We start from the raw sequence: 27,688 nt of genomic DNA, 5'->3' as shown, positions 1-27,688 counted from the left end.
TTTGTGAATCTACATTTGAAAGGCAGTAAAAAGTATGAGAAGAAGGCCTATTCCCTCATCAGCCAAGGAAGGGCTGATCTGTATTTATCTAGAAGCAAATCAAAATCATTCCAAAAATACTTAATCTATACGAAGGAAACACAATATATCAAAATGTTCAACTTGGAGCCATATAATTCAGCTTCAGTGTCTACCTAAATACATAATGGAAAGTTTAGTGATAGCATGTGTAGGATAAAAGAAACTGTAAGCCATAAATAGCATAAATTTAAGAGTAAGCAGGAAAGTTGAATACATTATATATAGCTATCATAATTCTATCTTAATCAATCAACTAACTTATACAGAACTCAATTTATCCAGAGGAAATAGGAATAGAATAAAAAGAGCCAGTTTGGTCTAGTGATTAAGGCACCAGGATAGAAACTACAAGATTGTGAGTTTTATTCCTGACATGGGCATGAAAGCCAGCTAGGTGACTTTAGGTCTGTCACTCTCTCTCAGCTCAATTCACCTCGCAGGGTTGTTGTGAGGAAAATAGGAATAGTACTATCATATGTGTTCACCAACTGAGCTATGTATAAAAATAATAAAGGTGGGATATACAGTAAGTAACCAAGTAAGTTACTGACTAAATCCCCAAATGCAGGTAAGCTCCAGGTTACAATACATTAGGAATAAAATATGGAAATATTGCACCTTGATGAGCTATCACACATCTTCTTTTGATGGCTGGAATGGTAGGCCAAAAATATCTAACTCAATGTTCTTTACAGGAACATGGCAAAAACATATATTAACTTCAGAGAGTGCTCCCTTTTGACTGATGTTGACCAATCTGATCAGGGATGATATTATATTCCCTAACTGATAAATTCCCAAATATGGAGATAATAAAAACTATAAATAAGTACACACCAATGAAAAAATGGAAACCTTGCTAAAAAAATATGAAAAAGTATTTAAGTGGGAAACCATTTTTTCATCAGTGATTTTCAATGAGACTCTAATCTCAGGTACTGTTTGTTGCAGGTGCAAGGCAAGAGAGAAATACATTATTTCATTCTTGAACTTTTTTGCAATATCTACTTACAAAGACACAAAAGACTGGGTAGTCTTTTCAATCACTTAAAAAAATAAAAATGCAAACAGAAGTCATGTGATTAACATATTACATGGTGGCGCAGTGGTTAGAATGCAATACTGCAGTCTAACTCACTGCTCACTCCAGAAGTTCAATTCTGACTGGCTCAAGATTGACTCAGCCTTCCATCCTTCCGAGGTCGGCAAAATGAGGACCCAGATTGTTGATATGCTGACTCTGTAAACCGCTTAGAGAGGGCTGTAAAGCACTATGAAGTGGTATATAAGTCTAAGTGTTCTTGCTGTTGATATTGCTATCTCTACAGTTTAATGTTTATTACACTACAAAATATAACATATTTATGCATATAGATTTTTTTTAATACCAGTATTATTCATTAACATTCCTGTTCCCAGATAAGTTAGAAAAACAAAACCATTAAAACAATAAAGGCAACTATTGATTTATAATTATGGTAAAGCAGTAAATAGAGCCAATTTGTGTAGTAATTAAGGTATCAGGTTAGAAATTATAAAATATGATTGTTAGAGATAAATAGTTGATCAATATTATAATACTAATGTCTGTCAAAACAATCTTTTTTTATGGGTGGATACAATGCTCAGATAACGATTCTCATCTTTGAGAATCTTGAGAACAAACCTAAGCACAAAGACCAGATGTATGTCTTTGGAATTAACTCTGTTCATTGTCCAACTGGGATTTATCAGTATTTTAGATAACAGATTTGCCCAGTTCTAGGCAAAAGGATTATAAGAATTGATCCTCAGAACTTTTGCAGACAAAGCTTGTATCTGCTGTTAAGAATCTTCCCTTATTTTTAATTTTGATACAATTCAGGACAGAAAATTATATCTTATTTGTCATGAAGATATTGCTTGTTTTTCCAAAATTGTTTAGAAATCAGAGACATCATTATTGAAAATCTTCATGTTAGCATCAAGAGATTGTAAATATTTCATTAATAAAACTAAAAGATTTCCCCCCCAAATAAACAGTTGTGCTGCACAGTTGTGATCATATGCACCTTTATTTATAAAGATAGCTTACTGTTTCTTCTGCACTGTTATTAACACCTGTTTCATGGCCAAGGCTAGCGGAAAAACCTTCAGATGCTTTCATTATTGTGCTTTTGTTGGATGTTCCCAGAAATGATATGTTAGGCATCATGGATCACCTTTTACTGCTGAAAATCCCACATGTATGATAAATGTCTAACTTAGTTGTGAAGCTTAGCTCATTCCTTGAAAATTTACAGTAAATATTTTGGGTAAAAGTGACACAAGACTAGCTATAAAACTGTAAATATACCTTCCATATTTTCATCAATGAAGACCAATGTATGGCCATTAAGGATTAAAACTCTTACAGATTTATTTATTTATTTATTTTAGATTTAAAATATGAAATAATTTATTTCTAAATAAATAAGAGAGCCATAATAGGAGCCGTGGTGGTGCAGTGGTTAGAATGTAGTATTGCAAGCTAATTTTGCTGACTGCCAGTTCGATTCTCATCAGGCTCAAGGTTGACTCAGCCTTCCATCTTTCCAAAGTCATTAAAATGAGGATCCAGATTGTTGGGGGCAATATGCTGAGTCTGTAAGATACGGCTCTAAAGCACTGTGAAATGGTATATAAATCTAATTGTTATTGCTACAATCAAAATTTACACAACAGAATTCCTATAACTAGCATAGAAAGTTAATTAATATTTTTCATTTTTATAGAAGATTTTTAGAAAAGTAATTAACCACTGCTACCTATGATAATGTAATATCCTGGCTGAGGCTTAGGAAAACTGTAATTTAAGAAAGGGAGTAAATTGATGACATGAAATTAGAAAGAAGAGCTAACATTTCAAGAAAACTGAAATAAAACTCAACAGATAAAATTCAGCAAGTATCAAACTATTGACAAAAGACTTTCATCAGTGCCATTAACCATGTCTTCCTACAAATATGGAACTTGTGGCAGTTTGGGGTATCTTCTCTTTGCCTTCTGCTGTTTTTCTCATCATATTCCAATTTATAGTGTTTTTAATTATATGAAAAAATTGGTAGTCAATCTGTCTTCTTAATTTGTTCCACATTCAAAATCAATCAGACTGGCCTTACACATCTGATACTCTCTGTTCCTCATTGAAGGAAAGGGAAATAATGGTTACCAATGAAAAGAGTAATTTACTGAAAACCTGCCAGAGCTTCTACTCTTAGAAGGTAAACACAACAACCTATTCCCCAAACAAAACTCCATTCATGCCTCTTGAACAGAGGTGTAACATGCCCCTTTGATATACTATTGTGTACAGCAATAATTCAAAATATAACTAAAGCCTAGATCTTATAGGAATGTTTATCAAATAATATAACTTTGATTAAGGAATTTGCAGGCTAGGATTATACAGTGCTCCAAAAATCATATTTAAATTCTTTTGGTTACAGATGAATTCTATTAGTTTTAGCAAAATTCACAACAACTTATAGATATCAATAGAAAAGAGACAAGGAACACCAGGAAATCTTAAACAATACAGTAGGCTACAAAAATCCTATTTATATGAAAAGTTTTAAATGTGAATGTATAGTTCATAAAAATAACTAGTATGACCTATATTGAAATGCAACATCATGTATTTTTCTGTAATGAAATTATTTCATGCATAAAAGCAGAAAATGCTATTGTACTCAGTGTGTTAAACACTTGACATTTTCCAAAGCAGAAAATGCAACATTTCAGAAATCTAGATATGTTTATTAATTAGTGATTATTAACACCCAGTAAACAACATTATGCCTTGTAAAAACACAATCTTTCTTCACAGCATGGTGTTGAAATCTATTATTCACTGATTCTATATGCTGAAATACACTCAAATGATCACAAATGACCTTAAACATTAGATAAATGTAAATGAGGACATTGTTGAAAATGTGTTTTGATTGATATCTAAAAGACCAGGTTGGAAATCTTGACAAGAGATGGTCCTACATATACTGCATGGCAATTTGAAACCTACAGAATATATGGGTGCATAAAAAACCTAAAAAGAGGTTTATTCACAATAAACTGAAACCTGAGATCTTCTTGGAAATGAAAATTTGAATATGTGTTTGTGCATGTGTGTTTTTAAAGTATAATCTCACACTGTATATTCTAAGCACACAAACATATACACATTTTATATTTGGCAATAATGGCAAGAATAAATTAATAAATAAGTGACCATACAAATCTCAAAATATCAAATTATTGACAGCACAAAATTTTAATAAATATTGATTGCAGGTGGCAATGATTACTGCAATGTGAATGCAAATATGTTTTTTCCCCATTTTTCTTCAACATTTACAGCCTCTGGTTTGAAAATGAAATATTAGGCAGATATCTATAAAAAAGAAGGATTCAACTGCAGTGGATTATCAAATTTAGAATTATTGAAATCCACTAACTTAAATCCTCTTCTTTTTAGTCATTCATAACTGTGAATTAATCTTGGGCCAATCCATCATCTTTTGATTATTCCATGTTCAACACAAGCACACATATGTCTATGTCTAATCTTTGAAGCTTTGAGTACAATATCCTTATTACCAAGTAATTGTATTGAAAAAAATCGGGAAAAAACCAGAGAACTTTGAGAAATGAGAACATGGAGATACACTACAGAAATGTAGTACATGTAGTACATCCGTGGTTTTGGGGTGAAGTACCACCAGTATGCTGACGACACCCAGCTGTACATCTCCACCCCAACGATGCCCTTGAAGTGATGTCCTGGTGCCTGGAGGCCGTGCGGATCTGGATGGGGAGGAATAGGCTCAGGCTCAACCCATCCAAGACCGAGTGGCTGTGGTTTCCGATGTCCCGATATAGTCAGTTGGTGCCATCACTGACTATTGGGGGCGAATCATTGGCCCCCATGGAGAGGGCGCGCAACTTGGGCGTCCTCCTGGATTCACGGCTGTCTTTAGAAAAGCACTTGACGGCTGTGACCGGGAGGATTTTTCATCAGGTTTGCCTGATTCGCCAGTTGCATCCCTTTCTGGATCGGGACTCGTTACGCACAGTCACTCATGCCCTTGTCACATCCCTCCTGGACTATTGCAACGCTCTCTACATGGGGCTCCCTTTGAGGAGCACCCGGAAGCTCCAACTGGCACAGAGTGCGGCCGCGTGGGTGGTAATGGGAGCGACATGGCGTTCCCATGTAACACCTCTCCTGTGCGAGCTGCACTGGCTCCCGGTGGTCTTCTGGGTGTGCTTCAAGGTTTTGGTTACCACCTTTAAAGCGCTCCATGGCTTAGGACCTGGATACTTGCGGGACCGCCTACTACCACCAATAGCTTCCCACCGGCCGGTACGCTCCCATAGCGAGGGGCTCTTCCGGGTGCCGTCGGCCAAACAATGCCGACTGGCGGCCCCCAGGGGGAGAGCCTTCTCTGTGGGGGCACCTACTATCTGGAATGAGCTCCCCCCAGAGATACAGAGGATCCCGGATCTGCGCACCTTCCGCCGCGCTTTAAAGACCTTACTATTTCACCAGGCGGGCCTGGCCTAATTTTCTCCCTCTTTTATCAAAGATTTTTAATTTTTAAATATCTTTTAGTATTTTATACATTCAATTTTAAAATTGGTTTTAAAAAGTTTGGGGTTTTAAATTTGTCGGGGCCAAAATTATTTAATTTGATTTTATTCTACTTTTAAATTTTGTATGTATGTGTTTTATTGTTTGGCTGTGCACCGCCCTGAGTCCTTTGGGAGTAGGGCGGTATAGAAATCAAATCAAATAGATAAATAAAATAAATGATCAATCATTATCTGAAAATTGTTTGCTTCTTAACCTCTTTCCAAAGATGTTAGTCCTTTGTTCAACATTATCTAGAAACAGATACAAATTTGTCTGATATGAACTAGGCTAATGTTTCTTGATAACTACATGGTTAGTTTAGGAAGCTATTATCCATTGTTTAATTTCATCAAGGCATACGTAATAAATAGCATTAAGAACATAGGGACATCTGGATGACTGGATGACTGTAACCTTGTTGCTGGTATCCTTACAATTTATATTGACTGGTTTTTTTAGTATGATTTGATTGCTTATTTGTTCCCTATGACTATCATTAAGTGTTGTACCTTATGATTCTTGATGAATGTATCTTTTCTTTTATGTACACCGACAGTGTATGCACCAAGACAAATTTCTTATGTGTCCAATCACACTTGGCCAATAAAGAATTCTATTCTATTCTATTCTATTCTATTCTATTCTATTCTATTCTATTCTATTCTATTCTATTCTATTCTATTCTATTCTATTCTATTCTATTATCAGAACAATGGACTAGAGGCCAGGATCATGTTAGCCAATATCCTTGTGGAATCACTTAGAGGTAGCAAAATAAAACCCAAGGAAACTGCTTTATATCATTGATTTAACTAAAAATAATTTCTACAGGAATTGGCAGCAGTTTTCCAGATTATGGATAGATTTTTTTTCAGATTTATCTTGAAAGGTTTGGGATTGCCTTTGGGATTCAATGCATGGATTAAGCAATCCCTGAGCTATGTTTGTTTCTTCATGGGGTACAGTTAAACAGAGAAATATTCTTTCCCAAGTTCAAATATAATTTGTATTCAGTTAGTGGATAGATACGTAAAATATTAATATATAAACAAAGTTTATATATTGTCTGTCCTTAACAATAATAGTTCCTCATATGTATACAAATGTTTTACATTTAGCTGACATAATTCACACCTTGCAAAACATACGCAAAGTAAAGCAAATGTTTTTGTAAATTCACTTTTCAGAACTTTAAAAAAATCATATAGATGCAGATAGATATGCATAGTCAATATATATTGCACAATTAATTTATAATTTTTGCTTGATAAATCTGATTTTGAATGAGGATCAAGCAAGTTTTCAAGCAAGCTAGCATTTGATGTCATTTTAAGAGTAGTAATATAAAATAATAGTTGTGAAGAATATGAAACATCTTACCTGCTTGAGATGGCTTTAGCTCTGAACACTCCAACTTTTTTATTTCTTGTGATGATATCACATACATCTTTAACATATGTTAAGAATTATCTGTAAATATGTTCCAATCAAGTAACACGCAAGGACTCTTGAAAATTGTAATTAATTACATGTATATGTACATGTCTACTGTGTCACTCTTCACTCATGTATATACGTGGAAAAATCTTAAGGAAATCTTGTTGAACTTTACTTCCTTGATTTACTGATTACAGTGTATGCATGCATTCCAATTTGCCTATAGGTAAATTCTAGACCGAAGGCACAAAAATCAGCAACTTTGTTGAAATTAAGTAGGCCTAGATCTGTGTAGTTTCTAGATGAAATAAAAGCAGGATAGCATTAATTATTCAAATGTAATAGTAATAAGAACAATGACACCAACATACAAAGCCAGAATTGAGAAAGCAGCAATTGCCACCTTTGCCAAAAAAAAAAAAAGCTGATGAAACAGTGGACCACCTACTTAGCTGTCACAAACTGACTACAAACAATCACATGACAAAGTAGGAACAATGGTGCACTGGAAGATTTGCAATAAATATAATTTGCCTAATAAATACTATTGGCATTACACACAAGCACCTGCCACCTAATACCCCAAACTTAGCAATTGTTAATAAGAAAGACAAAAAAGTCTGGATAGTGGACATGGCAGTACCTGTAGACAGCAGAAGAGAAGAGAAAGAACTAGAGAAAATCGCAATATATAAATACCTGCAAATAGAAGAATGGTGGCAAAAGAAAGCAAAGATAGTACCATAGTGATAGGTGCTTTGGATGCAATTCCATAAGATCTGGAGCACCATGTGAAGACCCCTGGCATTGACAAAACCACCATTGGTCAATTGCAAAAGGCAGCTTTCCTTGGAATTGATCACGTCCTGTGATGAAATCTTTAATAACATCTCCCTATCTAAGGTTCTTGGAAAGGACTCCATAGATAGTTAAAAATACCAAATCCAGTCTAAATATCTGGCTGACTCTGTAACGAACCATAATCATTTGGATATGAGTCTTACTAGAAAGTATTGTCTTAGTTTTTATTTCATTTTTCATTTAAGGAAGAAGAAATGTTTCCTTTAAGTTGATATATCCTTTACACCAGTGGTGAAATCTAAAATTTGTTACTACCGGTTCTGTGGGCGTGGCTTAGTGGGGGGGGGAATGTGATTGGGTGGGCGTGGCCAATTTTTTTTTACTTTTAAAACCATTTTTCCTACAACCTCTTCCGCGAAGAGGTTGTAAAAAAATGCTTTCACAAGGCTCTGACAATCCAAGTTGAGTTGCCTGATCGGCAGAGGCTTTTTTCCTTTTAAAAACCTCTGCCGATCAGACAACTCAGCTTGGATCATCAGAGGCATTTAAAAGAAAAAAGCCTCTGCCGATCAGGCAACTCAGCTTGGATCATCAGAGGCTCTTAAAAGCATTTTTTCTACAATCTCTGAAGAGGTTGTAGAAAAAATACTTTTTAAAGCCTTTGACGATCCCAGCTGAGCCGCACGATCATCTGTTTGCAGGTGCTCCCTGGTGAGAAATTATGGGTGTTGTAGCACTAAACATAAGATCAGCACTCAGTTCTGTGTTCTTGCCTTGATAGCATGTATGTATGTATGTATGTATGTATGTGTATGTACGTACAAATCTTTAAAGCATCATTCTTGTCAAGGCACGACATTACACTGTACAATTGTATACTCTAAACAGAGATGACCAAAAGTCACCCAGATGGAGAATAGATATAAATTTCAATCTTTAATATGTTTACACAGCAATGAAGCTCATTTTTTCTCAATATTTCTAGGCATTTGAATTTAAGATTATATGATCTGGCAATAAATTTGATTTTCAAACCTGAATAATTTGAACTGAATTAGTTCAGAATTGCCTGACAAGGGAGTAGCTACTGTATATTATTTAACAAACTTTGCAGATACACCAACTATTTCTACTAAAATAGCAACAATATTTTGTACAAGTCCAAAGAAACAAATCTATACTTTTTATTGACTATTGTTAAATATTCAGTAGGCATGATTGCACTAACAATAGCAGTTTATGTTGATTAGAATACTATTAGAAAAATGCTTAAATTTTGTTTCTTTGTTCACACATATTCATCAATAATGGTTTATAAGACAACAATGCTGAAGATGATGATGACAATGATGGTATTAATGTTTACTTCCTCCTGTAGCTTAGATTTGCCTTTGAAAATATTTCATGGAATTCTGTAAAATAACATTATCTAAATCATAGGGGGGAAAAGACTTAAATATTGTAACTGAACACCCACCCACCTGTTAATTGAACACAGGCCAATAAAGCTCTCAAATTTAGTTCTTGTAACACCTTTCAATAATTTTAATTTCAATAATGTTGATTTAGGTATAAGTTGCCTTAGGAATTCAGCCCTGTACCAGGTTACACACATACAAACATCCCACTGTTACTGAACACAAACCTCACTGTTACTGAACTATAAGTGACTTGCATTACTACAAAAATCCATATTCTAAACACGCACAGCTTCAACCTAGACTTTTTTTAGATTAGTCAAAATTCCATACAAAATTCCATAGTTATATTTAATAGCTGCATTTATATTATGGAATAATTTAATTGCACCTAAAACGTATTCTTTTTTTCTCAATTTCATGGGCAAAAATGTATATAAATTTATTTCGGCCAAATTATTTAATATTTTTAAATTGTCTTTTAACTTTCATATAGTTGTGGGTTTTATTTTTGGCTGTACACCGCCCTGAGTCCTTTGGGAGAAGGGCGGTATAAAAAATTTAATAATAATAATAATAATAATAATAATAATAATAATAATAATAATAATAATAATAATACAGGAGAGTAAATAACATAGAGAGCAGACAACCTTAAGGAATGTGTTAAATATTTTTAAAATATTCATATGTTCATATGTTCTTTGAATGTGAAACTTTCTCTGAAAGTTCACCCAACTTTTATTTTTTTAAGCACACTATGTAGCATAGAACCTTCACAATCAGATCAACATTTATTCTCATTTAAAAGATATAAATCTTATGTTCAGTTGATTACTAAATTTCATTTTGGCATAGTTTCTTTCTCTCTGGATATTTTATTTCAAACAATAAAACTCTCCAAAATATACCCATACAAACTCCTTATTTCTCTTATTAAAGATTGCAAATAATGTTTTTCTGAAGTGTAGTTTCATTTGTTTGCATTGTAGTTTAAAAGATTCAGATGATTTATCTATCTATGTAGAGTACTATCTATGTAGAATAAGTGAAATATATTTACAGTATGTCAGATAGCATTGCTCAGGAATATTAGGATTAAAATATGATATGAACCAAAATGGCTTAAAACCTGAAATAGTTAATACAAATACAGAGGGTTTTTTTGGTTCCATATATCGATCGATATTGATTTTGCATTTAGAGAGCACATGGTTTGACAACCCAATAGCAAATGAAATTACTACTCACACAAATGAACTGACAGTAAAACCATCAATGACTGATGGGATGTGAATATGTGACTTTGTGGGGGGGGGGAATCAAATCCCCCCCTCTCCCAAATGTAAAATTTCACAAAAATAGAACTCCTTGTCCCCTGTGAATAACACTAATAAGAGCAAAAATAATAAGTAGGCTAATGACAATAATATAAAAATGGATGCTCAGACCCAAAGCACTATTCCAAGTCAATTTTCAGTGACATTTCTCTGATGCAGTCATTTGTTGCTGAATGTGTTCATCTTGCCTATTAAGAATAATTAGCAGGCTTGCTCAGTGATTTCCTGGCTTCTTACTGCGATTCCCCCTCTTCCCGGATTGACATCATTTTAACTTTTAGAAAGGTGTTTTTTTGATATGATAGTGCCAGGGATTACAGGGTTATAAAAAGGGAGACTGGCATATAATTTGGAGTTATTAAAAAGTTTAAAGAACAAAAGTAAATTCTATTTTTAAACAAAAACAGCATTTTAATTTAATTGCTTTTTAATAGGGTACAAAACTAAAGACTTAATTTAGAATTCAAAGATGCAGGTTGTAGAAAATTAATTGGTCACATATCATAGAAATAGTACTGAAAGGATGAATAGGATATATTTACAACACTATTTTACTGGAAATATATCTACCTGACTTTTCATTTTAAGTAAATAATGCTTCCCTAAAAACCACCCTATGTATTCTATTTGCTGTTATACTGTTACATCTGTTGTAGAAAGGCTCAGATAGGAAATTTGTCTTACATTACTTAAGTAAAATTGCATAAAATTATTTAAGAGTGAATCTTAGTGCCAGGTACAAGCATCAGATCACACCAAAGTATAACCCAATAAAACTAAAAGTAAAAACTAAGCCTCTTAATGCTAAATTAATTTGCTAAAACATTTATTTAGTATTATGGATCCAGCCCGTAAAATTTTACAGCAGATTTTGATGGATAACTGTATAGGCATCTAAAAGAGGATGCAATATTTAACATCCAACAGCACCAGCCTGTACATGGTTACACAGAAGTTGAGTACTGGGATCTATTTGCCTCACTGCTAAATAAGCCTGTCTCCCATATATTCATTCGTAAAGATATTTACCTAATTTGTGTGTTTGTGTGTGTGTGTTTACAGATATAATGTAAAGCAAAGTAAGATACTTGACCATTGTGCCTATATTACATATAATTAGATCTTATTTTCTGAAGTAAGAGGAGTACTATTTTCCTGGATAAATATTACAACAAGACTCTGCATTCCCTTTATTTTAAAGCTCTTGTACATCATATTTTTTTTAAAGATGGGCTGTGTTTCTAGTTAGGTCTGCTTTTATCTCTGAATTCTCCAACTAACTGAAACAGTTATAGCTACCTTGAGAGTCCAAAAAAAGAATAAATGTGTTCTTTAAGTCTCCTAGACAATACCTTGTATTAGAATTAAACATGCATTGTAACCACATTTTTCTCTTCTTAAAAATGTCCCTCTAAAGCTTGAATAGACTTGAGAAAGAAGATCGTTTGATAACACTAACAAAGATTTCTCTGTAACTTTGACATTAGAATATCACCTGCCAAAGGAAGGCCCTTAACATGCAAATGTCATTATCATCAAGAAGCAAAGCAAACAGATACCTTCTGCAGCTCCTTCTCAATTTCTGACAGCCATTAATATTCACTATGGGATTCAGCTCTTGTGCTATTGTAGACACTTAGTTAACTCAGGGGGAATAATTTGCAGTCACATTAAAGTGTAAATTGTTTACCTGCATATATACTAATAGGATTAAATATAAAATGAATTCAAATTTGATAATAATAAAAATGTATGGAATGGATAGAAATATTTGAAAATCTTAGTCCACGAGAAATATTGGACAATGTTCATTAACTGAATGCAGATCCATCTTGCATGAAGTTAGGGATAGGTTGCAAGGGGTGATACTGTGTATACCTGATTAAATACAACCCAACTGTAAAAATAAGATAAATATGCAAAAGGGACATATTTACATACTATAATATCTTAAAGCAAACTCAGTGTAAAATAGCCGAATAAAAGAAGTAGAAATTTTTATTGCAGCTGATGTTGAATTTTAAAAACTGCAACATCAGTTGTAATTAACATTCTATTTTCAATGTTGATGGAATGAAATCACTGAAAATTGACAAATATGGATCTTAATAATAAAAATAAAATGGAATAAGTGAATATATGTTTAGAAACACTATATAATTAACTTCTCCACCACTCAAAAAATCACATATATATTTTTTCCAAATAAATAATTATTCAGGATGTGTGTGTTTTATATTTAATATGAATTTATATATATGTATATCTACACATCCACACAAATGCACACCCACAATATAAATAATGCATATTGTTATATAACCCCTTGTTCTATTTTTACACTGAGCATGAACCCAACAAAATGGAATGAATCCAACACACCAGTTTTCTAACTGAATAAGGATACTTTGGATAGCCTTTTCATTTCCATCAGTTAACAGAACTTCTTTGACATCTGCAGAAATAGCAACCTGGAAAGGGGGGAGGGGGAGGGGAGAGGGAGAGAGAAAGAGCACAGCAAACAATGAGCAAATATGCTTGTCTGTGTGGAAGTGAAGACAGGAGTGACAAGCCTTCAGTATCATGCTTCCTCACCTATTTCCCTGTAACAGTCTTCAATCTTTTTTCATTTTATGTCTGCATTATTTTAATCATTCAATCAAATCAGTCAATACTTTTATCATTCCATTTGCGGGAGCCTCTATCTTGCTATCATTCAGTTCCGTAATTGCATTGTGACAGCGGATGATGGTATTCTGAGAGGCTTTCATTTGCGGGCTTCTGTTTATCTAGTAGAGCCATCATCCGAGGCTGTCACTCTGCCTTTCAGCTTGCTTCTGTCTGACTGCCTGATGCCCTTCATATAACTTTGCATTGCAGGCAGATGGCTTTGTAAGGGTAATTTTTTTGTGAGCTTTGACATGCTCGCACATTGGGCTGTAACCTCGACACATTGTGTAAGAACGACAGGTTTGTCAAATGCCAATCAGTGTAACAATATGCTTTTATTTGTAGAGACATAAAAACTTGTCTAATGCACTGCACTGCTACATAATATCTCCTGAATACATGACTCAGAACCTAGAGAATGGTGAATGACGCTTCTGAATGGCCAATCTAATTCAAAAGAATCTAATTACCGAGAGCTCTGGATCATGTTTGTTGGTGTAATAATGCAGGCAAAACATTAGCAGCTATATCATGGTGCTCCAACTGTGATTCGCCAGGCTATTCCTGTATCTTAGCAAATGGTGAAGTATAATCTGAAAGGGGGGGCGCGGGGGAGCGTTAGCTATGGCTCTGAAAGACGGAGTGTATGTGGCCTGGAATGTCACAACAAGAGATATTGACTACACTGAGGTAAAATGTTTCTCCTCGTCGAGGCAACCATAAAATCGATATAATACGAAAGCCAGTCAGTCTAGAAGGTCTCTGAAGATTCTGCAGCTTGACTGCAGCTGATTCTGTTGACAGTTCTCTGACCCAGTCGTTGGAGGCACTGGAACATTTTTCCCTTTTGTTCCCCCCTCTGAATAGAAATGGGATTGAGAAAAGACCTACCATAAGCCCAGCCAAGCATGTCATGCCACCCCCCAGCTCACACACAGCAAGGCCCCTGAAAGAGAGAAAGGAAATGGTAGAACCCATACAAATTAGATGAAAATGGTCAGAGAGACATATATGTTACAAGAACAAATTGCCATCTGTAGTGAACACCGAGGTAGCAGGAAGTAGCAGAGGCATGACTGGGCTACCTCATGTCGTTTTGCGTTTTAAAAATAATTATGAAATAGAAAAGTCACAAAGCAGGCAAACCAGTGGGGGTTCCCTCATTAGTGTTCAGTGCAACATTACCACCGCTGAGCTGAAAAAATCCGAGAAGGTTCTTTTTTTCTCCCTTGTCAATGGCTCTGTCTTTTAGAACTAAACTAGCTAGAGTAGCGAAAGATAATTGTTAGGAAAGGATAACACCGTTAATTCACATTCATTCCTTCAAAAACAGTTAGACAAGTAAATGGAGGAATTAATATTATTTCTTTTTCTCTCTGTCTCTCCCCCCCTCTTCCTCTCCCTCTCTCCCTCTGTAGAACTGTAGAATGAAATAGTTATCAATTGTAACTGACATTGCAAACACTTAGAATGAACTATATACCTCAAGTTAAAAAAATATCAGCCTACAGGTGAAAAGATAGCTTATGCCTTTTAAATTGGAAATAGATTATAAAAGATTGTATTAAGAAGTCTGTTAGAACAATCACTTTGCCAGTAAAAACACTTGGCAAAAATCCTGTTGCTCATAAGTAAGATTTTTCAAAAGTAAGCATGTCTATGGCACAGCTGAAAACTTATGGTACTGCATATCAGTCATTTGCTCACAATGGACTTGAACATGTACACATGGAATACCGATTCGAAAGTGTGTTTTTATATTTTTTTACCTCTTAATATAAAACAACTTACAATCCATGTTTATGGTAAAATACAATTTCTATGCAGTCTGGTATTAGTAGTCATGACAATTAAATATAATGCTAATGATATATCATAAAATAGGGTATTCTTACAGTGATTTTCTGTTTTCCAAGTCTTAACGGCCTTCTAGTGTTTTATTGTACATCTTATTCTTTCCTTTTGGATTTAGACAAAGCTGAAAGGGTTTCCAAGAAGTAGAGTGTCCCTATCCAAACATATCCAGAGGTTTCATTGTTCAGTGGTAGAGCACAACTTTGTGTTTAGAAAGCCCTCTACTAATCCTTATGATCTCCAAGTAAGACTGGGGAAAAAAATCCTGTCTAAAAACCTGAATAGCCGCTGCCAGTCTCTAAAGATAATATGGGTTAGATGGATTAATAATTTTATTCAGTATAAGAAAGCTTCCTATGTTTCTGTGATCAATACAGGAAGAGCAGGGTAAAAACAGGACAGAACTCTACACATACATATTAACAAGTCAGAACTTTGTCAAGCATTCAGCCAGAAAAAATTAAATGACCTTAGTGTAATGTATTTTGAAAGTAACACAAAGCATCTGTTTCTTCCCCTGGATTTCTTTGGAGTGACATGCATGTTTGGATGAAACAGTATTTTCAAATCCTCAGCACATCTTTCTTGTAAATGTAGCAACTGCAGGGAAGTTTTTCTCAAAATTGTAGAGTCTGATAAATTGCATGCGTAAAAGCCCATAGATCTAATCTGTTCCTGGGGAAATTTTCTACAAAGAAATGCTAATGCTGCTATTCCTCTTCTCACTCTTTCACACCTAGGACTCTTTAGTCATTCAAAACAAAGCTGATCTACTCAGCTGAAGTTGAGGACCTGTCATATGTTCAATCTATGCCAATTCTTTTTTCCCCTTTTTTTCTTCTAGTAGGTGGACTTACAGTAGAAAGATGGCAGCATCCACCATTGTATGAGCTTTGAAAAGACAGACTGGCCTTGATATGAATGATGCATCAGAGTTTAGTAACATCTCATCATCATTTAAAAATGCACATTGAAGTTTGAATTGATGCTTTTTGACATCTATGCCACCCAAATCAGTTTTCACACTAAGGATCTTCAGTTCAAATATGTCCCAGGACACCAGAAAGGAAACTTTTATATGGTCTGGATAGTCAATTTATTTATTTTATTTTATTTTATTTTATTTTATTTTATTTTATTTTATTTTATTTTATTTTATTATTATTTTATTTTATTTTATTTTATTATTTTATTTTATTTTATTTTATTTTATTTTATTTTATTTTATTTTATTTTATTATTTTATTTATTTTATTTTATTATTTTATTTATTTTATTATTTTATTTTATTTTATTTTATTTTATTTTTTATTTATTATTATTTTATTATTTTATTTTATTTTATTATTTTATTTTATTTTATTTTATTTTATTTTATTATTATTTTATTTTATTTTATTATTTTATTTTATTTTATTTTATTTTATTTTATTTTATTTTATTTTATTTTATTTTATTTTATTTTATTTTATTTTATTTTATTTTATTTTATTTTATTTTATTTTATTTTATTTTATTTTATTTATTTTATTTTTTTTATTTTATTTTATTTTATTTTATTTTATTTTATTTTATTTTATTTTTTTATTATTTTATTTTATTTTATTATTTTATTTCTATACCACCCTACTCCCGAAGGGCTCAGGGTGGTGCACAGCCAAACAATAAAATACATACATACAAAATTTAAAAGTGGAATTAAAATAAAATTAAATAGTTTTGGCCCAGACAAATTAAAACCCCAATCAATTTAACACCTGGTGAAATAAAAAGGTCTTTAAGGCGCGGTGGAAGGTGCGCAGATCCGGGATCCTCCATATCTCTGGGGGGAGCTCGTTCCAGATAGTAGGTGCCCCCACAGAGAAGGCTCTCCCCCTGGGGGCCGCCAGTCGGCATTGTTTGGCTGATGGCACCCAGAGGAGCCCCTCTCTATGGGAGCGTAACGGCTGGTGGGAGCCTATTGGTGGTAGTAGGCGGTACCGCAAGTACCCAGGTCCTGAGCCAAGGAGTGCTTTAAAGGTGGTAACCAAAACCTTGAAGCGCACCCGGAAGACCACCGGGAGCCAGTGCAGCTCACGCAGGAGGGGTGTTACATGGGAACGCCATGTCGCTCCCATTACCACCCGCGCGGCCGCACTCTGTGCCAGTTGGAGCCTCCGGGTGCTCCTCAAGGGGAGCCCCATGTAGAGAGCGTTACAATAGTCCAGGCGGGAGGTCATGAGGGCATGAGTGACTGTGCGTAAGGAGTCCCGATCCAGAAAGGGACGCAACTGGCGGATCAGGAGAACCTGATGAAAAATCCTCCCGGTCACGGCCGTCAAGTGCTCTTCTAAAGACAGCCGTGAATCCAGGAGGACGCCCAGGTTGCATGCCCTCTCTGTGGGGGCCAATGATTCACCCCCAATAGTCAGTGATGGCACCAACTGACTATATCAGGACGTCGGAAATCACAGCCACTCGGTCTTGGATGGGTTGAGCCTGAGCCTATTCCTCCCCATCCAGATCCGCATGGCCTCCAGGCACCGGGACATCACTTCAAGGACATCGTTGGGGTGGTCTGGGGTGGAGATGTACAGCTGGGTGTCATCAGCGTACTGATGGTACTTCACCCCAAAACCACGGATGATCTCACCCAGCGGCTTCACATAAATGTTGAACAGGAGGGGCGAGAGGACCGACCCTTGTGGCACCCCACATATGAGGGGCCTCGGGGTCGACCTCTGCCCCCCTGTCAACACAGACTGCGACCGGTCAGAGAGAAAGGAGGAGAACCACTGCAACACAATGCCTCCCACCCCTAACTCTTCCAACCGGTGTAGCATGATACCATGGTCGATGGTATCAAAAGCCGCTGAGAGATCTAACAGGACCAGGACAGAGGAGCACCCCCTGTCCCGAGACCTCCAGAGATCATCCACCAACGCGACCAATGCCGTTTCCGTGCTGAATCCGTTTTCGGCCTGAAGCCCGACTGGAAAGGATCCAGATACGATGTTTCATCCAAGTGCTGGGGGAACTGTTGCGCAACCACACTCTCAACAACCTTCACCACAAAGCGAAGGTTGGAGACCGGACGATAGTTTACCAACATTGCCGGGTCCAGGGAAGGCTCTTGAAGAGAGGCCTCACCACCACCTCTTTCAAGGCAGCGGGAAAGTCACCCTCACCCAAGGAAGCATTTATAATCCCCTGGAGCCAGCCTCGTGTCATTTCCTGGGAAGCCAGCACTAACCAGGAAGGACACGGGTCCAATAAACAAGTGGTCGCGTTCAGTCTGCCCAGAATCCTGTCCACGTCCTCAGGAGTCACAGGATCAAACTCATCCCAGATAACATTCTCAAGACCTGCCCCGTCTCTCCCCCTGAGGCTACCCAGTCGGAGTCCAAATCTTCCTGAATCTGAGTGATTTTGTCATACAGATACTGAACAAAATCCTCGGCTCTACCCTCCAAGGGGTCCTCCTGCGCTTCCTGGTGGAGCAGGGAGCGGGTCACCCTAAAGAGGGCGGCCGGGCGGTTATCTGATGATGCAATAAGAGCAGCAAAATAGCTACATTTCACTGCTTTTATCGCCACTAAGTAATTCCTAATATGGGATCTTACTAGTGTCCGGTCTGATTCAGAAAGACTGGCCCTCCAACTACTCTCTAGGCGTCTCTTCCGGCGCTTCAACTCCCTCAGCTCCTCGGTAAACCAAGGAGCCAATTGAGATCGGCGCCGGGTAAGAGGCCGCAAAGGCACGACCCGATCCAGAGCTCCAGCAGCTGCCCTATCCCAGGCGGCCACTAGGTCTCCAGTCGAGGCGTGTGCCAGAGCCTCAGGAAATGGCTCAAGCTCCATCTGGAATCTGACAGGTTCCATCAGGAGCCTGGGGCGGAACCATCTTACCAGCTCCGCCTCCCTGCGGCGGGGTGCAGCGGTTCAAAGGTCGAGATGAAGGAGAGAGTGATCTGACCATGACAAGGGTTCGGTAACTATATCCCCTATCTCAAGATCCCTCAACCACTGTCCAGAGACAAAAACCAGATCCAGCGTGTTTCCCCCCGTGTGGGTAGGGCCATGAATTAACTGAGTCAGGTCCATAGCTGCCATGGAAGCCATGAACTCCCGAGCCACCTCAGACGTCTCACCCACAGACGGCAGGTTGAAATCCCCCATGACCATAAGCCTAGGGGTATCAACTGCCACCGCGGCGATGACGTTGAGTAGCTCGGGCAGGGCTGTTGCCACATGGCAGGGAGCCAGGTACGTGATCAGCAAACCCATCTGAACCCCATGACCCCATTTCACAAAAAGGGATTCACAGCCGGCCGTCTGAGGAACAATGGCCTCCCTCGGTCTCAGACCTTCTTTAATAATAACCGCTACCCCCCCGCCCCTCCCCTGTGACCTCGGCTGATGGAATGCTTGGAAACCTGGCGGGCACATTTCAACGAGGGGAACCCTCCCTCCTGGCCCAACCAGGTCTCCGTAACACCTGCCAGGTCCGCACCCCCCTCCTGAACAAGATCACAAATGAGGGGGGCTTTGTTTACTACGGACCTGGCATTGCACAGCATCAGCCGGAAGCCTGGGTCCTGAGGGTCTATGCAACCTGAGGAGCAAGTAGAGCCTTGGGGGCCGGAGCACACCACCGCTCGTAAACAGCGAGTGCGCACTCCCCTAACACGATATGGCCCCCTGCTCCCGCCATATCTACCCCTCCCACCTACAGTACTGATGTTCAGAAAACTATCCGGACAAGCTCTAACCCCCCCCCCCGACTCTCATGTTTAAACACCACAGATGAGGATATTGTGCAAGCATTCATATGCAGGTTTCTGCCTCAGTTCAATTGTTGTTAGTGTCAGGATTTGGATGAGCAGCTTAAAAACAGATATAAAAATGAAGGACTTTATTAGAAACAGTAAAAAGTTATTTCCTACAACTGAACCTAACTGGATTTATGGAGCTATGTCTTACAGTGATCTTTACATATGATAATTACAAAGGAATAATACACAGTCTACAGCCTGAGGGAACACTCAGTGTTTGATTGGGCTGTTGGACTTTATTTTAATGGTGATGTTAGAACTTGAAGGTGCAATCTGTGATAACTGATGGACTGTTTCCTGGGTGAATCTACAGTACTTGGAGATGAAATCTGCATTCTCCATTTCCTTTGGAGCAGGCATAAATGGCATCAAGGAAAAAATGTTTCTTGTACTTTTGTATTAAGTAAAGTTGACTGTTGACTGTACTAGTTTCCAGTAAGAATTTTGAGAGTAGGTTCACTTATCTATGAATTTGGGGAAATTCCATCACTTAATAAATGGCTTGGAGATATTAAATAGGTACAGAGCCTACTCCTAAAGTCACCTTTCTTCATTGTAAGGGACAACTGCCTTCTGTTGGTCCTGAGATTTTATATCAGTTCCTTAACATCTTCAGTAAACCACTTTCATATAATCACACAATAACATTGTGAGTGTAGAAGAGCAGTAGAAAAAATAAAACATAGGAAATGGTCAATTTGTGTTCTTGACACATTAAAAACAAGATTAGAGAAAACTGATATGAGTTAGTAGCATCAGACCTCAGAAAACGTAATAGGGTCAATAAAATAGGAATAGACTGGAAGGTGGCAATGTGAAAAAATAAAATGATAATACCTCAAATGTTGAATCACAGGAAAAACTGTACATATGGAAAAGAGAACTGGAAAGGAACTGTCACATGCTGAATTGGTTAAAGTCCTGATGCCAGCATTTCCAATTTTTAATCTGCCCCTAGTAGTTACTTGGTGGTTTTCCAAGGATATAGCCATAATGGCAGGCCATCCAACAAAAAAGATGGCTTCCAGTTACTTGGAACCCTAACACATAATCCTTTTGATCCCATACATCTACATCCATTGTATTTCCCCTTGTCAGTCCTTCAAGATAGATGAGGTCAGAAAACAGAATTTGTAAAAACTATTGGAACTCCGCTTTACTGTTGGAGAATACAATAACAGAATCCTGAAAACATGAAAGAGTTTTCTTCTGCCCCTTCTTATACCAAACAGTAGTAAGATGGGGTTATCTTGAGTTTCTTTCTCACTCACTCTTCTTTTCCAAGGTTAAATTGACATTTACTTAATAGTTCTCACATTCCTTTGCAAAGGATTTCTCCATATACCTGAATACCCTTCTTCTATTTTGCTCAAATATAATAATCTTTTTTTAATCCATGCACCACATGTTCCAAGTATGTGAGTTTTTCCATAATGACTCAGGGAACATTCTGCTTTTATTTGCTCCAGGACTGATTAACAATCCATGATACTTTTAGTAACAATGGTAACAAACAACAAATCCATAATTCAAAGGAATCTGAGTTTTTACTTTTCTTGGCGTTTGCTTTTCATAGGCATTACCCCTGTAAAGAACAATGCTTTCACTATTCTGACCTTTATGTCATAGAAATATTTTGACCTTGTATCATGATCTTTTCTAAGTTGTCATTACTTTGCTACATAGGTTTATGCCCCTTTCTTCTCTGGTTGTGTCCTGTCTATTTCCATTGCACTACTTCATATTTTACATTCTATAATGTTATTGTTATGTATATAGATTTGGGCGGGCAGTTTGAATTAACTGACCGTCAGCTGATTGGCTGACCACCACAGCTGCAAGGTATATAAAGGGAGCTGTTTCCCCTGGTCAGTTGCTGGGTTCTCACCCTCCAATAAAGAGCTGTTGTCACTCACTGCCTGGCTTGCTGCGTCCTCATTCACCCAACTTAACATTGGCGACGAGGATGGGATTTTGAGGCCAGAAGCCACGGAAAGAGCTGAAGCCACGAGCCGACAATAGAGCTGCAAACCCGAATCCAGCCAGGCAAGCGAGCAGAGCACTTGGAGACTCTACCGAAGATGTCTACCTACGTGTCGCCAGCGCCTTTCAACCCTGCGGAAGAGAAGTGGGGATCCTACATGTCCTGCTTCAAATGCTTCCTGGTGGCCAGCGACCTACAGGGGCTGCCCGACGCACAGAAGAAAGCCCTGTTCCTGAGCCATTGTGGAGCCAAGGTGTTCGATATGGCCGAGGCCCTGTCAGAACCGAGTTCGGTCCACACCATCTCGTGGCAGACGCTTCAGACACTGCTGAAGGACCACTATGCCCCAACGCCATCGAAGTACGTCCAACGGTTCGACTTCCGGCAACGGCTGCAGCAGGAGGGAGAATCGATCAGCGAGTATGTTGCTGCCCTGCGCAAGGCCGCAAACCAGTGCGAGTACAGAGATCTCAATGAGATGCTGCTAGAGCAACTAATCTGCAGAGTGAGAGATATTTGCTTGCAGAGGAGGTTGCTCGCAAAGACAAATCTCATGCTACACATCGCAGTGGACGAGGCGAGGGCTCAAGAATCCTCATCCAAGGCAGCCGAGAGACTACAGGGGACGACGCAGAGCACGAGGAAACTGTGGGAACAGGGAACGAGGGGGAGTCAGACGAAGAGGTCTGCAGGACCGAACAGGACCGGCAGGACCGGGAGGTCAGCGAGATGCCTGTGCAAGTTGTGGGGGACCCCATCCGCGCCAGACCTTCAAGTTCCGAGATGCCATTTGCCGGCAATGCGAGCGGAAGGGGAACATCGCCAGAGTCTGCAGAGCCAAGAAAACCCACTATTACAAGCCACGGAGCAATGCTAGCCAATCAGAGACGGCGCAGCGGACACGAACCAATCTGAAGGGCGGCTACCGGAAAAGCACGAAATCTGAGGATCTCGAGGCCTGCACCATCCGAATCGGCCGGACCTGCACATCCCCCAGGGAGAAGACCTACATGACGGTTGACATCGAGGGGCAGGAGTGCGTAATGGAGATCGACACCCGATCCCCAATTACCATCATGTCCTGGGACAAGATAAAGAAGGCCATCCCCAGCATCCAGAGACGGCAGCTGCGGCACCAGCGACTGGGACTGCGCGATTACCAGGGGAACCGCATCCCCGTGGAAGGAATCGGTGAGTTCCAGGTGGAGTACGGGGAATTCCGGGAGAAGCTTCCCCTCACCGTGTCAGCGGGAAGCTCCCAAGCCTCCTAGGCATGGACTGGTTCAGAGCCCTGGGCATGGGATTCACCAGAGTCCGCAACATGCGAAGGACGACCTGATGCAGGAGTTCCAGGACGTGTTCGACGAGTGGCTCGGCAAGTATGTGGGGACCCCTATTTCATTCAACCTCGACCCCAACATTGCCCCCATCAGGCTGAAACCAAGGAGGGTACCTTTCACCCTAAAGCCCAAGATTGACGTGGAATTGGACAAATTGATAAAGCAGGGGGTGCTAGTGCCAGTCGATCATGCTCGGTGGGAGACCCCAATTGTGACCCCCGTTAAGCCGGATGGGTCTGTACGTATCTGTGCAGACTATAAGTATACGATCAACAAGGCCCTGCAGCAAAGCGCCTATCCGGTTCCGATCGTACATCACCTTCTGCATTTCCTGGGGCCAGGCAAGATCTTTGCTAAACTCGATCTTGCGCAGGCGTACTAGCAGCTGCCGGTAGATGACGCTACCGCAGAGGCACAAATTATAGTAATACATAGCGGTGCCTTCAAGTGTACCAGACTCCAATTCGGAGTCAGCATAGCTCCAGGACTATTTCAGAGCACCATGCAGCAACTGTTACAGGGGATCCCCGGGGTGGTCCCATATTTCGATGACGTGCTCGTCACCACAAAGACGAACAGCAGCTAGGGGAGAGACTGAGACAAGTCCTAGGGAAGTTCAGGAGTGCAGGACTCAGGGTCAAACACAACAAGTGCATGATTGCAGTCCCTTCTGTGGAATTCTTGGGGTACCGGGTAGACGGAACCAGCATACACCCCACTGAAAGCAAGATTAGGGCGATCCGAGAGGCTCCCACCCCCAAAGATAAGGTGGAACTACAAGCGTTCCTGGGACTATTGAACTTTTATGCAATTTTTCTAAGGGACAAGGCAACAGTAGCAGAGCCCTTGCACAGATTGTTGGCCAAAAAGTCCAAATGGGTTTGGGGGAAGGCTGAAGCTACAGCGTTTGCTGCTGTAAAGAAACTCCTGTCTGCCGAGAGTTTCCTAATTCAGTACAATTCTACGCTTCCCTTAGTGCTAGGCTGTGATGCGTCCCTTTTCAGTGTGGGGGCCGTCCTGAGCCATAAACTACCGAACGGTTTAGAGGCATCCATTGCCTACTACTCCCGGACTCTTTCAAGCGCCGAACGGAACTACAGTCAACTTGACAAAGAGGCCCTGGCAGCTGTCTCAGGAGTCAAGAAGTTCCATGAATACCTGTTCAGCAGAGACTTCAAACTCATCACAGACCATCACCCCCCGCTGGGTCTCATCGCAGGGGACTGACCCACCCCGGCAGCCCTATCTTCCAGGATGACACGCTGGGCCATCTTCCTGGCAGCATACTCCTATCGCCTGGTACATCGACCAGGGGTGAGCATGGTCAACGCTGATGCCCTCAGCTATTGCCTGTTACCGGACAGGATAGAGGACCCCACACCCGGAGTTTCAGTCCTGCTGATTGACATCTTGGACTCGGGGCCTGTCACTTCAGCAGAGGTAGCGAGAGCCTCAACCAGAGACCACGTGATTAGGAAAGTCACGAGTTGGGTCACAAGGGGGTGGCCGGAAAAGACTGAGGGCAGGGAATTCAAACATTTTGCTAACAAAAAGGGCAAGCTGACAATGCAAGGGGGTTGTCTTTTGTGGGGCGATCGGGTTATTGTTCCCTTGTGCCTAAGGGAAAAAGTTTTAAAACTATTGCATGAGGGGCACCCCAGGATTGTAAGGATGAAGGGGTTAGCTAGGAGTTATGTATGGTGGCCCCTAATGGATAAAGACATCACTGAGTGGGTGGGGAAGTGCCAACCCTGCCAGGAGTGTAGGCCAGATCCCCCCACAGCACCGGTCAGGGAATGGGAACGGCCCCAGGGTCCCTGGTCCAGGATCCACATTGACTTCGCTGGCCCATTCCATGGGCAGGTATTTATGGTCGTAGTGGATGCTTTCTCGAAGTGGTTGGAGATCAGACTCATGAAAACCACTACCACCGATGCCGTCATTAGGGAGCTAAGGCAGTTTTTCACCACCCATGGGCTACCGGACACCTTAGTCTCAGATAACGGGCCCCAGTTCACGGCCACACAGTTTGAGGGGTACCTAGCGGAGTTGGGGATCAGACATGTGCTCTCCGCTCCGTTTCATCCGGCTAGTAATGGATTGGCGGAGAGATTTGTGAGAACGGCTAAAGAAGCCATGTCATGCCTAGGCCCCGGGGACTGGCAGGAGAGGATAGATAAATTCTTAATGGCCCAACACACCACACCATGTACGCCACAGGCAGGAGCCCGGCAGAACTTCTGATGGGTAGGAAGCTCCGAGGAGTCCTAGGCAGGCTACACCCCAGTTATTCCCCTGACAGTTTCAGAGGGACAGAGAAAAGGCTGAGGGAGTTTTATTTATTTATTTATTTATTGAATTTCTATACCGCCCTTTTCCCAAAGGAATCAGGGCGGTGAACAGATTAAGATTTCATATACATATAATAATTCTTTTTTTTTCACAATAGAGTTCACAATAGGGATGCCAGCATTCACTAGGAATTACGGGAACGGGCCCCTCTGGGAAACCGGGACAATCACGGAGGTAACAGGGCCCAAGTCGTATAGGATAGACATGGGAGATGGGAGGATTTGGCGCCGACACATTGATCAGCTACGGAAGCGTTGGGCCACCGACACAGAAGACACCTTCGATGAACCGCTCCCTAACTACCAACATGACTCTCGAACTAACTCAACCCCGAGTCTAGCGGAGGACTTACTGTCAGCCCCGAGATCCAGCACCGCCCCATCGCAGAAGATCGACCAGCCGCAGAAGTCGCCACCCACAATGAATTCTTGAAGGTTCCATTGGCGGAGCAGGGAGAAACAGGGAATCCCTCCGACCTGCTCGACGCCACTCCTCCGACTGAACTGCAAAGTCCCCAAATTCCTATGTGATCTTGCTGACAGTTACATTTCCCATAACAATGAGAATTGAAAACTATATTTGATCCTAACCAATAGGAAAGAATTTACTGAAGAGGTAGAAGCAGTGGGGGCTCTGGAAGAAGTGATTATTTAACTTTGGGATTGAAGTTACTTCAGAAAAAGAAACCAGAGCATGGTTGTACACATATTCATTTTAGAGCTAATTTCAACAAGTATTAGGCAGATCCCATGGAAGGAAATCGTCAGATCAAATGAAGCACGGAAAGAGTGGGAACTTCTAAAAAATAAGGTACTGGGAGTGTAATAGCCCACCATTTTGATGAGAAAAACATGGGGTAATGGTAGCATATTGCTGGGAATGCATAGGGTATTCTTGACTGAGCAAAGAATTAATATGGATTTGTATGGAAAACGGAAGATGGACTTAATCACCAAAGAGATATATAAACAGGTAGCTAATATCTGCTAAAAGAAAGCGAGGAAGACTAAAACACAACTAAATTTAAACTCATGAAGCTGAAAGAAAATAGTCTTTTTGACTCTGTCAATAGCAAAGGGGGAAAAAAGGAAAAGGCCCACTGCCAACATCTGCAATTGCCACAGAATTTCTCAGTATCCTTCTCCATCATGTTTATAGTACATGAATATGTCCTTTGTATGGATTGATATCCTAATTGTATATTATGTAGGACTATTCATTGTGAACAAAAGGGATTCTCATGCCTGAACAAGTTAGCTCTGACATCTGCAGAAGATAATACAGTCTCAGAATTCCAAAAGTTAGGAAGGTACATGAGAGTATTTGGTACCAATATATTCAGAAATGCAAATGCAAGCGCGATCCCGTTGTGAACCGGTAGTAAAGGTAAGTAGAACCCACCCCTGGCCCAAGGTTGAAGCATGCTTACTTATTCACATAAGGCTAGTTATTCCGCGGTGGCGCAGAGGTTAGAGTGCAGTAATGCAGGCTACTTCTGCTGGTCACCGGCTGCCAGCAGTTTGGCAGATCGAATCTCACCAGGCTCAAGGTTGACTCAGCCTTCCATCCTTCTGAGATGGGTAAAATGAGGACCCAGATTGTTGGGACAATATGCTGACTCTGTAAACCGCTCAGGGCTATAAAGCACTGTGAAGCGGTATATAAGTCTAAGTGCTATTGTTATTGCTATTCATTTCTTGTTAACTCTAAATACAAATGATATGTAATTATTTCTTAGAAACAGAAATAAATTATTTCTAGCTATTATGAGGTATAAAAAAATCAAATGCCACAAATGCCTATAGATAGCTCTCCTCCCATGAAATAGCATTTACAATAATGATTTATTGAGTTCTTCCGATTCAGTTTTATTTTTAAAAAATTCTTATAATTTTAGGCTCTTTCTCATCATCTGTATATGCCTACTAATGAGACTTTTTCTCCT

The 27,688-nt window shown here is 39.6% G+C and overlaps 1 protein-coding gene across 2 annotated transcripts in view; it reads right to left on the bottom strand.

The window, feature by feature from the left end:
* CAMKMT (calmodulin-lysine N-methyltransferase) overlaps window positions 1-27,688 on the bottom strand; it is a 266,966-nt gene that overhangs the window by 29,656 nt on the left and 209,622 nt on the right. The window contains exons 5-7 of one of the 2 annotated variants that reach the window (XM_034427664.3): window positions 14,292-14,346; window positions 13,138-13,201; window positions 7,115-7,181 (exon numbers count right to left, since the gene is read on the bottom strand). The exons of the other annotated variant lie outside the window; for it this stretch is intronic. Of the exons in view, the coding sequence (XP_034283555.2) occupies window positions 7,115-7,181; window positions 13,138-13,201; window positions 14,292-14,346 (186 nt within the window). The remainder of the gene's footprint in view (window positions 1-7,114; window positions 7,182-13,137; window positions 13,202-14,291; window positions 14,347-27,688) is intronic. 2 annotated transcript variants of the gene reach the window in all.

The sequence above is a fragment of the Pantherophis guttatus genome, chromosome 1, assembly GCF_059756535.1.
Source record: "Pantherophis guttatus breed Tessera chromosome 1, ASM5975653v1, whole genome shotgun sequence".
NCBI classification, from domain to species: Eukaryota; Metazoa; Chordata; class Lepidosauria; order Squamata; family Colubridae; genus Pantherophis; species Pantherophis guttatus.
Note: the sequence above shows the minus strand (reverse complement) of the source record. Positions and strands in the feature narration are given on the sequence as shown.